Source organism: Camelina sativa, chromosome 8, assembly GCF_000633955.1.
Source record: "Camelina sativa cultivar DH55 chromosome 8, Cs, whole genome shotgun sequence".
In the NCBI taxonomy this organism is placed as follows: Eukaryota; Viridiplantae; Streptophyta; class Magnoliopsida; order Brassicales; family Brassicaceae; genus Camelina; species Camelina sativa.
Genome location: NC_025692.1, coordinates 16,587,310 through 16,602,418, shown reverse-complemented (window position 1 = coordinate 16,602,418; position 15,109 = coordinate 16,587,310). Strand labels below are relative to the sequence as shown.

The window sequence follows — 15,109 nt, the reverse complement described above, 5'->3', positions numbered from 1 at the left end:
CAAAACTCTGTTCTCCTCCACTTCTATCTTCACTTCATCCTTCTTCAAACCAGGAACATCGAGCATTATCTCATGCCCTTCTGCTGTTTCTTTCCAGTCCACTCTCGCTGGGGACAGAGCCACGCTCGTGTCCCTCTCGAGTTCTAATGGGATTCTCTCCAAGATCTTGAACGGATCCGGAAACCGATCCATCCAGAGATCAGATAGTAAGCTGCCTGGAGTAGTTTCAAGTGCAGAAGACAAAGACCCTTCACTTGTTTTGATGTTTCCAAGTAACAAAGCTCCTATGAAGAGGCTTAGCAAGTGTTTCATCATGGTCGGTTGATTTGGCTTTCTTGTATAGAAGGTTGAAACTAATGTGTTAGTAGGTTTTTTTAACTTCAGTATTTGTTGTTTTGTATGAAATTAAGTCTCAGTCCGCTGGTGCATATATACACATTGTATGAAGAATGAAGAAGTTTCTTGAAATATCTATTGGTAGAGATTTGCAGGTATATTGCGATTGTTCTAGAATTTTAGCTACGTGACTTGTAAGTTGTAAGTTGTAACTATTGTTATTACACGTTGGATTGGATGGTCTTTGAGGGCTTTTCTCTCATGTTCCAGAGACTTCTTGTAACAACTACGTATGTTGAGCTGAAACATAAGTTATATTTGGAATAGCCCATGATATTATTAGTTTCTATGCATGCAGGCCTATTTATTATTAGCCCATTACTGTAATTGGGACCAAAACTGTTTTTTTGATGAATTCAAAGATGAGAATGCTGATGAGTCTTTAGAGTTTTGGCTGCTGCATGGGAAAAGGGATGGGTAAGAGTTGGAATGTGCCATGCTCTAGAGGTTTTTTTGACCTCTATTGTCCTATGGCTAGTTACTTTAAAATCCACAGTCTTCATACATATTGTGGTCCTCCCATTATTTTTGGCTTGCCATGCTTGTGTCTTAAGAGAAGCTTGTCGTTATGTCTGCCAATTTATGTTTCAAAAGGAAGTAAACTAATAACAAAGCTTCTGAAAAAAGATCTTGTCATGAAGATTTTGGTAGGAGAAACATTTATTGATTTAAATGCCACCCAAAAGTTGGCCTAACCCAAGCATGTGAACCTATTCAATCTTGTTCTTTCTTATTCCCTCTTGTTTAGATTCACTTCTTGTCCTACTTCTTTATTGATATTAAGTCACGTTGTTGCTCTGTTTTTTTCTTTCTATATTTCCATTTTCAAGGATGAAGATACTATGTGAAGTGTGCGAGAAGGCTGAAGCAGAAGTACTTTGCTGTTCAGATGAAGCTGTTCTTTGCAAGCCATGTGACATTAAAGTTCATGAAGCTAATAAAATTTTCCAGAGGCATCACCGAGTCGCCTTGCAAAAAGATGCAGCCTCAGCCACCACAAGCTCTGGAGCTCCTCTATGTGATATATGCCAGGTTTGGTCGTACTTTCTCTTTTAACACTCGCTGAGTTCTTTAACCGATCGCTAAACATATATCTATGTTTGTAGGAGAGAAAAGGGTACTTCTTCTGCATAGAGGACAGAGCATTGCTGTGCAATGATTGTGATGGAGCCATTCACACTTGCAATTCTCACCAAAGATTCTTACTTCCTGGAGTCCAAGTTTCTGATCAGTCTTTAACTGAAAACTCCGGATGCAGCACTAGTTTTAGTTCTGAAACTTATCAGACTCACTCAAAAGCTTCTCTGAATAGTCAGTACTCTAATGAGGAAACTGAAGCCGGGAACTCAGCTGCGATAGACAAGAATCCTTCTGTAATCTTAAATCCTTAGAGCTGGACAACATTATTGTTCTGGTCCGGAGCCATTTGATGTCTAATAATAAAAATTACTGTAACGGATCAAGTCTACACACATACCTTACATATGTATTATATTAATTCTTAACTGTTGTTCGGAGCTTGTACCACACGATGAGTTTATACACCACCGATGAACCTTGTTAGCCTGACTCATTTCCTTTCTCGATGCACTGGTACGAGCACAACAGCTCGGAAGGTAGGTGTCGCAAGACATAAAGAAACGAGCTAGTAGACATTTTTTCATCAGAAAAGCCTTTTCACTAACACCTAAAAGAAAAAGTAGTATGACTTTATTTTAAAATCAAGTATCTAAAACTTGAATAGATATATAATGCATAATTGATATGAGCCAAAGTTATTGTCTTCGAACTCATATCGCAGCCTTTGTATAACGTAAAGAACAAGAAAGACTTTAAGCAAAAGGTTCCCTTTAACCCAACTCTCTCTTTGAGAATTAGGTTAATTGTTGGAGTGTATGAGATCATATCCCATTAGAGCTTGATATTCTCATTAGCATAAGGAGTCCTTTTATAGACCCTACTACAAGTTACCGACTAATCATAAAGCAAAGCATAAAACTCCAAACCTTAATCCTAATGTTAAAAAGGAAATATTAAAAAAAACCCATAATTAAACCAATAAACCAAGACACCTAAATCATAGCACATATCAATAACTTAGGACTTGTTCTTCCCATAAATTAGGATATATAATGCATAATTTATTAAGTAACGTAACTTTGTGAGACACTTATAGATTACTAGCTCTTGTACTTCCCTTTTGCCTCACTCCGAGAACTATGAACCTTATTGTAGTTGAACCAAAGTTGGAACATAACTGACGACAAGTGAGCATGTAGATTCTGCATCATGATGATCCACTTGTATACATTTATTGTCCTCTCCCACAACGTGTAAGAAATAGTCGGAGATCCCATTTTTACCGCGACACACTATAACTTTGTTCTCCTTGTCGACCAAGAAATTCAACCCACTAGCAAAGCTAAAAGGCCGGTAAACCAAGTTGAGTGATATAAACTTGCTCCATGACGCGGCTCTGGTACTCTCAATCTTAGTTGAAATCCATACATCTCTAATGGATGACTCCATAGCCCGAGTAGCTAACATACAAAGTTTTTGATCTTCTCTAGTCACTGATAAAGCGATAAGACGATCATCATCATTCGGAAGAGAGACACTTACAAATATCTCCGTTGAAAAATCAAACCTAAGTAAAAAATCTGTCCAGTCTTTAGTCAAAGAAGCAAGCCAGTAAGTATTTCCATTCACAGACATACCACTACGACAGCCCTTCCACTCTGGTATGAACCAGCTTCTAGTCTTACCAACAACTCTCCAAGAATTAGAAGTAAAGTCATAGATCTCGCAGTCAAGTGATGATACTGGCCCGCTAGTACAATCAGACTGATTAATTCTCAAGATTTTGTACTTTTTGCATGAGGATTTACCGAGAGCAAAGATATCGGAGTCCTTGAAGAAATGTCTTGGTTGGATCCACTTAGTTTCATGTGAACACGGATTCCAAACAACTAGTCTATTGTATACGGTAGTGCACAACAATAAGCCGTCGCAATGAAAGACGTAGGCTAAATTGACTTGCTATCTTTACCTTGTTATTGTAATTTGAATGAAGATCGACGCTCACCAAATAAATCCTAAAATCAATCAACATGATAATCAGAGAGTGCCTTGGTCTTGGTGCATTATCATAGTGTTTCTTAGAAACCCGCCCATCTTTGATCAGAACTTTCCATGTTTTAGATGTAGATCGTAACCGTACCAAAGACACCACTGGAACCCTAGAGAGTATCTCCACTACCAAATCGTCGGGAAGATCCCGTATGTTTCTTCTCGTCTTCATCATCACCTTTAAAAACTGACTGCTTCCAAAGAAACTACAGGGTTGCAAGAGAAGGAGGAGATGAAAGTAATGAGACCTAAAATAGTTCCTTAATTATTAGTTGTGATGGTTAATTTAATTTAATTATTATGTGTAATTGATAATTCCGTGGTCTATCTCGAATCCGAAATAAACGATGCAGAACAAAGATATCTTGGTGATTTATCTGTTTTCCATTAATCAAACAAGAAATCATCATTAAAAAGATTAAAAAATAAAACAAGAAATCATATAACGTGTATAATCCTATTTTCTGAAGTAGTTATCATTGTCGGTCAAAATTACATTTACATCTTCGTTGTGAAAAATTCATAATATATTATGTTATATACAAACACATTATGCATGTATGATGTATGTGTTGACTATATATTTCTATGTTTAAGACATTTTCACAATATTTTTGTTCGGTGATCTTTTTTTTTATATATACAAACAACACTGGAGGCTAGACTGATGGAAACCACAAGAGTCGTCGCCGAAAAGTGTTTTTGAATAGAGAGATGGCAACTGGTAAATGAGGATGAAAGAGAAATGAACCTAACCACATCATGATGTGAATTGTGAACCAATTCAAGCTTGTTCGTTCTTATTCCTCTTGTCTAGAGTCACTTATTTTCCTACTTATTAATATTATTAAGACACATTTGCTCTGTTTTCGTATTGCCAATTTTGAAGGATGAAGATACAAAATGAAGTGTGCAAGAAGGCTGAAGCAGAAGTACTTTGCTGTTCAGATGAAGTTGTTCTTTGCAAGCCATGTGACATTAAGGTTCATGAAGCTAATAAAATTTTCCAGAAGAGTCGCCTTACAAAAAGATGCAGCCTCAGCCACCACAGCGTCTATGTGATATCTCTGCCAGGTTCCATTCTGTTTTCTCTTTTGACACTTGCTGAGTTCTTTAGTCGATGTCTCAACAAAACACATATGTATGCAGGAGAGAAAAGGGTATTTATTCGGCTTATAGGACAGAGCATTACTGCACAACGACTATGATGGAGCCATTCACACTTGTAATCCTCACCAAAGATTCTTACTTTCTTGGAGTCCAAGTTTCTGATCAGTCTTAAGTATGCAGGACTTGCTATTGCTCTGAAACTTATCAGATTCACACAAAAGTTTCTACGAATAGTCAGTATTCAGTGAGGAACCTGAAGCTGTAAACTCTGCTGAGATAGCCAATTTTTCCTACTTTTATCATAAGTCCTTTTGGAGATCACACCCAATGAGCCATTGATGTCTAATAATAAAAGGTATCAAGTCTACACACATACATATGTATATATTTTTCCAAGAAAAAGCTGGTAAAGGACTCAAATCATTTTTGGTAAGCTTACAGACTTATCTCAGGAAATATGTAAAACATAACTTTTTAAGTTTTAACCAATAAAACAACCAAAGCAAGGCTTATCACTTGTTTTGGGAATTCATAGTATTACTTAGTGTGAAAATCATAGATTACTAGCTACTAGCTCTTGTACTTCCCTTTTGCCTCACTCCAAGAACTATGAACCTTGTTGGATTTGAACCAGAGTTGGAACAAACTGACGACAAGTGAGCATGTAGATTCTGCAGCATGATGATCTACTTGTATACATTTGTCCTCTCCCACAACGTGTAAGAAAACGTTAGAGGCCCTATGTTTACCGCGACACACCAAAACTTTGTTCTCCTGGTCGACCAAGAAATTCATCCCAGTAACAAAGCAAAAATGCATGTTGATACTAGCTACATCAATTGATAAGAACTTGCTCCATGACGCGGCTCCGGTACTCTCAATCTTAGTTGCAATCCATACATCTATATCGAGTACCTGCATGCCCCTAGTAGCTAACATACAAAGTTTTTGATCTTTCTCTAGTCAATGATAAAGCAAATTTATGATAAGAAAGATGATCACCCGGAAGAGACACCCTTGCAAATCTCTCTGTTGAAAAATCAAAACTAAGTAAAAAAATCCCACTTGTAATGTCTTCAGTAGAAGCAAGCCAGTAAGTGTTCCCATCCACAGACATGCCACGGTCCGCACACTGTGGTATGAACCATTCCCTAGTGATCTTACCAACAACTCTCCACAACTTAGAGGTAAAATCATAGATTTCGTAGTCAAGTAATACTGGGCAAGTATGATTAAACTGATCCATCCTCAAGATTTTGTACTTGTTGCATGAGGATTTACCGAGGGCAAAGATACTGAATCTCGTGTAGGACTTTCTTGGTTTGATCCACTTAACTTCGCGTAGACACGGATTCGAAACAACCAGTCTATTGTCTACGGTGGTACATAGCAATAAGCCGTCACAATGAAAGATGTTGCGTATATCAACTTCTTTTAACGAATCAGAAAGAGGTTCGTTGAGGCTAAATTGAGTTGTCATCTTTACCTTGTTGTTGTGATTATTATGAAGATCGACGCTCACCAAATAAACCCTAAAAGCGATCAACATGATGATCAGAGATTGCCTTGGTGCATTACTATAGTGTTTCTTAGCAAGGCTCGCATCATTGTTCAGAGCGTTTGATCTTTTGCATGTAGATCGCAGTCCTACCAAAGATACCGCTGGAACCCTAGAGAAGATTTCAACTACCAAATCCTTGGGAAGATCCACTATGTTTACTCTCTTCATCATCATCTTTAAAAACTGACTGTTTTATGATAACTTGCTTCCAAAGAAACTAGGGTTGCAAGAGAAGGAGATAAAAGTTATGAGACCTAAAAATTTCATCCCACCTAAATTACTCTTTAATTATTTAGTCGCGATTGTTAATTTAATTTTTGAAAATTAATTTAATTAGTTTTTTTTTTGCCAATTAATTTAATTAGTTTTTGTAATGACTAATTGTTAATTCCGTGGTCATCTCTAACCCGAAATTATAAACCTAACGCTGAACAAATAATTTTTTTTTTAGTACTTTACAAGTAGAGGCAAGAAGGAAGCAGAAGAAGTCAACGGTTGACTATGTGATGAGTTGGAAAATGAGAGCAAAAGTCTCTAGACGTTACAGAGGTTTTGCTGTTGCAGTCTTCAGAGTTATCAATTTAGAGAGTTCATGCATGTATTGAGGATGATGCAGCCATTGCACATTGCACCAGGCGGAGTGCATCAGCTTGTGGCTCTAGATGAAGCCGGATCACAAGCGCATGCTATCATAAAATATGATTCTGTTTTGGTAAGTTCAACTAGTGTTACTGTTGACTTTGGTGCATACCTAACTGTGGAATAATGTCATAATACATCATGGGAAGACTGTTGATAAAACACTAGAAGATAGAGTGTGTTTGGTGAGTACAAAGATAAACCGTGGGATTGCGAGAGATGACATAATAATAATAACTTTGCATCTTTGAATGAACGAACATAGCTCGAGAAACTTGTTGCTGTTTGGGCAGTCTCAATACTAATGTGTTTATGTCTTTGTAGCTGGATATTGAGAATATTGTGCAGCATAGAAACTAGAAAGTGAGAGCAAGGCGGTTGGAAGATTACATACGCTTGTGGCTCTAGATGAAGCTAATATGATGCTTATAGAGCAGAATGCTACAACAGAAGACATAGTATGGTGACATAACCCATGATCAGAGAGACATAAACACATAATTGAAGCTGGGACTAGACAAGAATCCTACTTATATCATAAGTCCTTAGAGATCACACCAAATGAGCCATTGATGTCGAATACTAAAAGATTATGTTTATTAATAAAGTCTACACACAGATACATATATTATTCCAAGAAAAGCTGGTTGACGAATCAAATACTTTTGTTAAATATATGAAACATGACTTTTTTTATATTCTTTGAATATCATAACTTTAATTAATAGATTACTACTAGCTCTTGTACTTCCCTTCTGCATCACTCCAAGAACTATGAACCTTGTTGGATTCGAACCAAAGTTGGAACATAACTGACAAGTGAGCATTTAGATTCTTCATCGTCAGGATCTACTTGTATACACTTATCCTCTCCCACGACGAATGAGAATTTGTTAGAGACCCCATGTTTACCGCTACACACCAAAACTCTGTTCTCCTGGTCGACCAAGAAATTCATTCCATTAGCAAAGCAAAAAGGCATGTACAAGTAGCGACTAGCTGAATCAATTGATAGGAACTTTCTCCATGACGCAGCTCCTGTGGTCTCGAGCTTAGTTGCAACCCATACATCTATATCGTCTATATACATGCCCCGAGAAGCTAACAGACAGAGTTTTTGATCTTCTCTAGTCACTGATATAGAGATAAGACGATAATACGAGAGATGGTCACCTGGAAGAGAGACAATTGCAAATTTCTCTCTCGAAAAATCAAAACCAGTAAGAATTCCTATCTACATAGATGCCACGTTCGTTAAACCTAGGTATGAACCAATCTATAACCTTACCACCAACTCTCCACGAGTTGGTGGTAAAGTCATATATCTCATACGTAAATAAGACCAGGTTTCATCTTTAAGATCTTGTATTCGTTGCTTGAGGATCTGCCTAGGGCGAATATATCGTATTTCTCGTAGGACTTTCTTGGCTTGATCCACTTCATTTCGCCTAGGCATGGATTCCATATAACCAGTCTATTGTCGATTGTGGCGCATAAGAATAAGCCGTCGCAGTGAAAGACTCTGCTTATGTCTACTTCTTTTGAAGGGTTAGAAGGAAGATCTTAAGGCTCAAGTGACTTGTGATGTGTACCTTGTTGTTGCTGTGAATTCTATGGAGATCAATGCTCACCGAATAAACCCGAGAAGCAATCACCATGATAATTAGGGAGTGTCTTGGTGCATTAGTAGAGTGCTTCTTAACAAGTCTCTCATCTTTGAACAGAGCGTTCCATCTTTTGCATGTAGATCGTAGTCGTACCAAAGATACTGCCGGAACCCTAGAGAGTATCTCCATTACCAACCCTCAGGAAGAACGACCTTGTTTCCCTTGGTCGTCGCCGTCATCTCTAAATTAGCAGACCAGTAACTTTGGTTACAAGAGATAGAGGAGATGAGAGTTTTGAGACTGAAATTGTTTTGACCATAACTAAAACTGATGACAAGTAAGAGTGAGAGAGTATCTTAGATTCTCTGCATCATGAGCATATCATCGTACCTAATTTGTCTTTAATCACCTAATGTATCAATATCACCCCACCTAATTGTATTTCATTACTAAATGTGATTGTTAATTTAGTTGTAACGAAGAAATATTTTTAAAGAGTAGTTACAACAGTCGGCCAAAATAACAATTTATTTATTTATTGTGAAAATTTATAAATTGTTTCTTCCTTTCGAGGACAGATACAAACACATTATGCATGTATGTGTGAATTTTTTGTGTGTGTTTTAAGACATTTTCACAAAATTATGTGCTGTTCTGAGATATTTTGTTTTTTTATACAAACAAACAATAGATTACAACATGTAGGAGGAGACTACTAGACTAGTGGAAACCACAAGAGTCATCGTCGAAAATGGATATTGACGACAGAAGGTGGCATGAAAAGTGTTTGTTGGATGGAGATGGCAAGTGGTAAATGAGGATGGAATAGAAATGAACATATCTTCTTGCTTCGACCATCTGCACTTCCACACTCTGGTCCTGTGTTCAACATATTTAATAGACAACCAATCCTAACGTTAGATCGTGTTCGTTTGGTTTTTCAACATGTTGATATCTAAACAACCAACCTGGTTTTATCTTGAATTTTAGTGTTTGCGGTTGCCTTCGAGATATAAACTTAATTGGATTGTCTGAGGATTGCCTATGCCTATCTGCTGCGGAAATTAACTGTAACCATATCCAAAATTATAAGTTAACCAGATGAAGTCAATCCTGAAGTGGAAGAGAGAATAAGGGTTTTTATGATGGTTACCTTTTCATCGAACCGGAAGAGAGATTGGTCGAAATATGGGGAGGGACTCTGTGACTGACAACTGAAAGGCAAAGAGAATAACATCTTCTTCACAAACTGTGTAGAAAAATTGATTAGATTCGTATCAAAAGTTTTACTTACAAAAGGAGATTATATGAAGTATGTATTAACCTGAGAAAAACTGTTTGCTTTGTTCTTCATGTACTTTAGTTGTTCAAGAGCATGGACGCTGTTAGAATGCGATGTTACAAAGCTCATGAATGGTGTACTACTTGATACTGTAAAGTGATCACTGAATTGCTCAAATAACTGGTAAAGATCTTCTGCTGAGTTCTGCATAAATCAATGTACTATATAAGTCAAGTTATACATAAATGCAACTCTTTTCAACAAATTAACTAACTGCCAAAAATAGCATCCCTTTTACCTGATAGAATGCTACAATGTCAGTTGTCTCCATATTATAAACCGCGAAGAAAGCTGGATGATGATCAGCACTTCTTGTTACCTGAGTATCCATCGATATCATAAATCAAATTAAACAAACTGTAAAGTTTTGACAGTTCGATGTAACCTAGAATTTGTATTGTAGAGAGCTGCTTACCCCACCATCTACACTGCCAAATTTAATTAGCAAGTGTTGTCGATCCAAAAACTGAACCTGGACATCAGGAACACCCAAAAAAGTAAGTTTTTTTCTTCATCAAATGCAAAACACCTTTACACAGATTCCAGTTGCAGGAAACACATGATTGATTTTACCTTCCAAATAATCAAGTCGACATAGTCCTGGTAATGGAAATAGAACTTCTTCTTAAGACTTTGAACCCTCTGACAAACAAAAAAATCGTATCTTACGATTAGTTCAATCCAAGATGTAGTTGACTGATATACAACATACATTGCAAATTACGAAGAAAGGTAGAAAACACAAAGAACTTATAAGATTAGCTGCATCAACTTAAGATGTCACTGTCAACTGTCCTAAACCTTAAACTTCCATGATTAGTTCAATCCAAGATGTAGTTGACTGATATACAACATACATTGCAAACTACGAATAGAGGTGGAAATCACAAAGAACTTATAAGATATTCAAGTTAAGATGTCACTGCCAACTGCATCAATACTAAACCTTAAACTTCCGTTATCAGCCTGTATAATAAAACAACTACTCAACATCTAAGAGAGGAAGCAGTTAAAGATTCTCAGACACAAACATAATTGACTTAAAAAAATTTAAGATTCTAAAAACTCAGAACAATATCATTAATGCACAGAGAAGTTCAAGAACAACATACCAGAACGTTATCAGATTCTTCATTCCAAATCTCTCTGAAGATGAAAGATAGTAACCGTTGCTTGATACCACTAAGAAACGAATTCGAACCACTAGGTTGACTACTATGATGCTGCAACCCATTCTCCGCAGAATCATCTTCCTTATTCCCAACTAAACTCTGTTGTTTGCTCTTATCTTGACCCATCATCATTGCCTAACAAATCAAAACTTCACAAATTTGTATACTCTCCTTCAAGACACCACAATAAAAAGGTAACTGTAATCCTCAGTTTACCTGAGAGCTAGAATTAAGAAAAAGCTCATCATCTTCACGACAAAAGTAACCAATAGCACGAGCATCAACAAGATGACCAGAATCCCTAATCTGAAGAAGATGAATCCTCTGATAACGCAACGAAAGAATCGCTAAGAGATCATCATAGAGAAACACACCCATGTTATGAGCCAAATTGACGAAATCATGATGAAACGCCCTCTCGTCAAGAACCACACCATCATCTAATCTAACAAGTATGAAAGTGATCTTATCAATCGAAGGAACACCAGGTACAGCGTCAAGGGAAGGAGCAGAGTCATGGATCTGTGCTGTAGAAGTAGCGAAAAGACCGAAACGACGAGTGTGGTGGTAGAGGAAGAAGTCTTTACAGATGAGTTCGTTAGCTGAAGCGAGATTGACTGAGTAGAGCTGAGTGAAGAAGCTATCGAATCTAGAAGCACGGCGAGGTAAAGGAGGAGGTACGGTGGTTGTGGTGGTGGAATCGTCTTGTGTTGTTGAGTAAGTGAGCCAAGAAGGACGATAGACGATGAGTTCTTGGTGGTTACGAGAGAAGCTAATGAGGAAGAGACCGTCTTCGGTGAATTTGCGGAAACAGTGATCGGGTGATTCGACATCGTAGAGTGTTGAGTTTGGGACTAGGTTTTCGTAGAAGAGTCTCGACCGATTCACGGAAGCGCTGGGTGGTGGAGTTCGAATCTGTCGTTCGAATACCCTAGCGGTGATGTTACCGCTTGTGAACATTTTGTTTTTGCCCCCAGAGGGCACACAAACAAAAAAAAAAAAAAAAGCTTTTTTGAGTTCAGGTTCAGTGGTGAAAATGGAGGAGACGATGGCAGAGAGAGAGAGAGGTTGGTTTCTCAATCTGTTTTAGATTATTAATGGGCCTAAGATTTAGTGTTTGAGACTGGCCCAATAGCTGTAATATTGGGTCCATTGGAATGGAAGGCGATGAGAGAATGAATACAAGAGCTTGGTTGGTTCTTCTGCAAATGCCAATCAAGTTCCACATAAGACAGTGAGGCATCATAGTTGCCTATTTCACGTATTCTCCTTATTCAAAAAGGCAAGGGAGGATTGAGTTCCAAGCTGAGAGCTCAAACAGTTTAATCATATATAGAGATGGACATTACCATATCATGAAATCACAAAGAACACTGAAGAAGAAAGTACTGTACAAAGATGTGACTAAAGCAACACATAAGCGAAATTATAATTTAAGGCTTCACATATAATCAACAATCAACAATGCTGCATATTTTTGCCTAGTGGAATCGCACAAGGGAATGTAAAGAATCGATTCAAGAACGTGTACACTCGATGCCCCGACATATAGCCAACCAAATACCAAACAGTGTCAAGCAAATCGCTGCATCAATAGCAAGAACAACTTGAACTAACCGCCGCCATTTCCATTCAAAGCTTTGAGAAACAGAACGTCCCCTACTCGACGATACACACTCCGTTCCTGCTCCCGCTGAAGCCTCGGTTCTGTTCTCTCTATCACTAGACTTCCTGTGTTCCTCAAGCTCAATGCCTCTAACTGAAATCAAATGATCTTTCCCTTTCTTCTTCTCTTGCTTGCCTAACCTCCCCAAAAGCGGAGCTTTAGTCGAATTCGATGAACCTTCGCTCTGTTCACCAAGATTACTATTTTGAGTCTTCAAATCATTGTTAGCACTCTCAGCAACACGTTCAAGTGAAGCTATGAGTCTAGTAACAACAGGAACAAGCTGATGTTCAACATCATCAATAGAACCAATCATAGCAGTAAAGCTGCTTCCTCTACAATTCTTCCTAGCAGCTTTCTTGAACTCATCTCTCAAATGTTCAAGAAACTTAAGAACACTAGATCTCCTCAAGGCCTCATCAACAATAGCGAAATACACAAACCCATCTCCTCCTATTAGAAACCCAAACCTCCTCTTCCCGATTGTTTCGAAGTACCAATTGTGAAAAGGCGGAGACTTTTCTAAACACAAAGCAGCGAGACCTTCGTTACTATGGTCACCACCGTTGTAAGAGTAGAGAATCTGATTGTCTCTTGAGACACAACAGTAATGAACTGTGTTCTTGATTAAACCCATTTGGAAAAGGTTTTGTCTTTTTTTGTGTTTTTGTTTTAAGCAATCAAGTTGAGACAGAAGAGGAAAGAAGAGAAGTCTGTGATTAGAGCAAAGAAGAAGAGAGAAATTGAGAGGAAGAAGTCGAAGAGTAAGTCAAAGAGAAGAAGAAAGTACCAACAAAATCCTTCGGCGATGTATTCAAAATCGAGAATGAATTCTCTCATTCCTCTTCTCTAGGGTTCTTGGGTCATGTGTGTGTGTGTGTGTGTGAGCTTTGAGAGATGTGAGTCCTCCTATCTTTGTGAAGAAAAAGTCAGAACTCGACGACCAAACAAAAGGACGTGGTCCACAACCCTATTAAAAAACTATTAATAGCTCTGGACGTTTGGTTCTTCAAATCCATTTGGTTCGGTTCTTGCGGTTCTTAGGATCCATAAGAAAACCGAAGGTTTAGTTTGGTTTTATGTATTTCGGATAGAACCAACAACCACAGTTTATAGATATCGGTTTGGTTCCGGTTATTTTATTTTATCCGAGATATTAAAAAAGGACCAAACTACCTAAATACCAGAACAAAATGGGGCAAAATGTATTGGGCCGAATATCCAAAAATATATTGGTCAGGAGTTGGACAATTGGACAATTAAGGGTTTGCCAAACATTTTCGATTATATTCGGGTACACAATACACATGGATAAAATACCCAAATCGAAAAAATTAAACCAAAATAAAACCAAATTTTTTGTTTATTATAATGAATCTATAGATAAATTTTTAATTTTGTTAAAATTTTGGATCATTATATCTAATATTTTGTTTGATCTATGGACAAACACTGCAAATATATTAGCAAAATCTCAAAAAAACTCACAGCGACAACAAATCTTACAATGAACATCATTTCATAACTGTTAAATTATTTAAGCTTGTAAGAGTTATTATATGTTATCTTTGATTCAATTTGGTTTTGTAGACTCCTATCATATAAGAAGTGGGTAGATTTGTGGATGGTATAAAAGATGCAGTAGGAAACTGATTAGTTTATGTGGCTATATCTAGCTCATTGCCAAATTTGAGGTTTAAAATCAAACAATTGTTTTTTTTGTTTGCTTCTTGCAAACTTAGAGCATCATTAGTGGGAGAATAGTTGACCGTTACTCAAAAAAAAAAAAAATTAATATTCTAATATTAACTAATAAAAAATTGACATGTGTAAAAGAAGGAAGAGGAATGTTTCTTCCTCTAGTACTTTAAGCAGCGTTCTCTTACATTTCTTTTCTTTTTATATTTTTTCATTTATTTTTAATAAGAGAATTTGGGGGAAGTAACCATGAGTAATGATGCTCTTACACAATATTCTTCAATTATTATTTTTGAACAAAATCTTCTTTAATTATTTCCATCTAAAAACACTAATATACACTACAAATCAAATTTTGGGCTCTTAGTGCATTACAAAACGATCTTCTTTTATTGTTTTCTTATTAAACATCACTTTTATTTTTTTTTTGTCAAAGACAATCTTATATTAATAATAAAGGTCATCGTACAAAATGTTCACAAACTATAAAAATGGATTAAAATTAAACTAGCAGAATAAAATTCCATATCAAAACTCCCAAATCTGTATCAAGTCCCAAAACAATCACTTTTAAATTTTAATTAAGATTAATGATTCCTAAAATCTGCACACTTATGTTTACTTTACTTTGGGTGGGCTAAGAGATGAAAACATATAAAGCATTTTCATCATCAATCAAAGAAAATGATATGAAGGGGTGCTTGCAAAACTAGACCTCTAACTTGAGTCAATTGCAAAATTGACTACCTCTTTTTCTCTCTCCAACATTTGTCAATTTCTCCCAATTAA

At 36.9% G+C, this 15,109-nt stretch overlaps 5 protein-coding genes and 3 pseudogenes across 7 annotated transcripts in view; 2 read left to right on the top strand and 6 right to left on the bottom strand.

Moving 5' to 3' along the window:
• The window catches only part of LOC104707313 (22.0 kDa heat shock protein), a 6,257-nt gene extending 5,873 nt beyond the window's left edge, over positions 1-384 (bottom strand). The window contains exon 1 of one of the 2 annotated variants that reach the window (XM_010423641.2): positions 166-384. In XM_010423641.2, the coding sequence (XP_010421943.1) occupies positions 166-315 (150 nt within the window). In that variant the 5' untranslated portion in view covers positions 316-384. The remainder of the gene's footprint in view (positions 1-165) is intronic. The other variant, XM_019228519.1, reaches the window with a different exon arrangement.
• Positions 1,228-1,795, top strand: LOC104707312 (B-box zinc finger protein 23-like). The gene is made up of 2 exons (XM_010423640.2): positions 1,228-1,428; positions 1,503-1,795. The coding sequence occupies exons 1-2, from the start codon at positions 1,228-1,230 to the stop codon at positions 1,785-1,787; spliced, it is 486 nt and encodes a 161-aa protein (XP_010421942.1). The 3' UTR covers positions 1,788-1,795.
• On the bottom strand, positions 2,623-3,697 carry LOC104709606 (annotated as a pseudogene).
• On the top strand, positions 4,416-4,974 carry LOC104709605 (annotated as a pseudogene).
• On the bottom strand, positions 5,243-6,367 carry LOC104709604 (putative F-box protein At4g10190). The gene is given in 3 exon segments (XM_019228764.1): positions 5,243-5,283; positions 5,286-5,589; positions 5,591-6,367. Coding segments are annotated over 3 exon segments (1,122 nt in total).
• On the bottom strand, positions 7,460-8,742 carry LOC104709603 (annotated as a pseudogene).
• LOC104707311 (light-mediated development protein DET1-like) lies at positions 8,990-11,989 on the bottom strand. 2 transcript variants are annotated; one of them, XM_010423638.2, is made up of 9 exons: positions 11,173-11,989; positions 10,897-11,091; positions 10,358-10,426; positions 10,200-10,256; positions 10,023-10,103; positions 9,767-9,928; positions 9,596-9,691; positions 9,411-9,510; positions 8,990-9,321 (listed from the first exon to the last, which is right to left on the bottom strand). In XM_010423638.2, the coding sequence occupies exons 1-9, from the start codon at positions 11,914-11,916 to the stop codon at positions 9,182-9,184; spliced, it is 1,644 nt and encodes a 547-aa protein (XP_010421940.1). In that variant the 5' UTR covers positions 11,917-11,989; the 3' UTR covers positions 8,990-9,181. The 2 variants fall into 2 exon arrangements, with proteins under 2 accessions (XP_010421940.1, XP_010421941.1); XM_010423639.2 differs by lacking the exon at positions 8,990-9,321 and having other exon boundaries at positions 9,418-9,510; positions 9,596-9,656.
• On the bottom strand, positions 12,308-13,573 carry LOC104707310 (phytolongin Phyl1.1-like). The gene is made up of 2 exons (XM_010423636.2): positions 13,413-13,573; positions 12,308-13,275 (listed from the first exon to the last, which is right to left on the bottom strand). The coding sequence occupies exon 2, from the start codon at positions 13,257-13,259 to the stop codon at positions 12,474-12,476; it is 786 nt and encodes a 261-aa protein (XP_010421938.1). The 5' UTR covers positions 13,260-13,275; positions 13,413-13,573; the 3' UTR covers positions 12,308-12,473.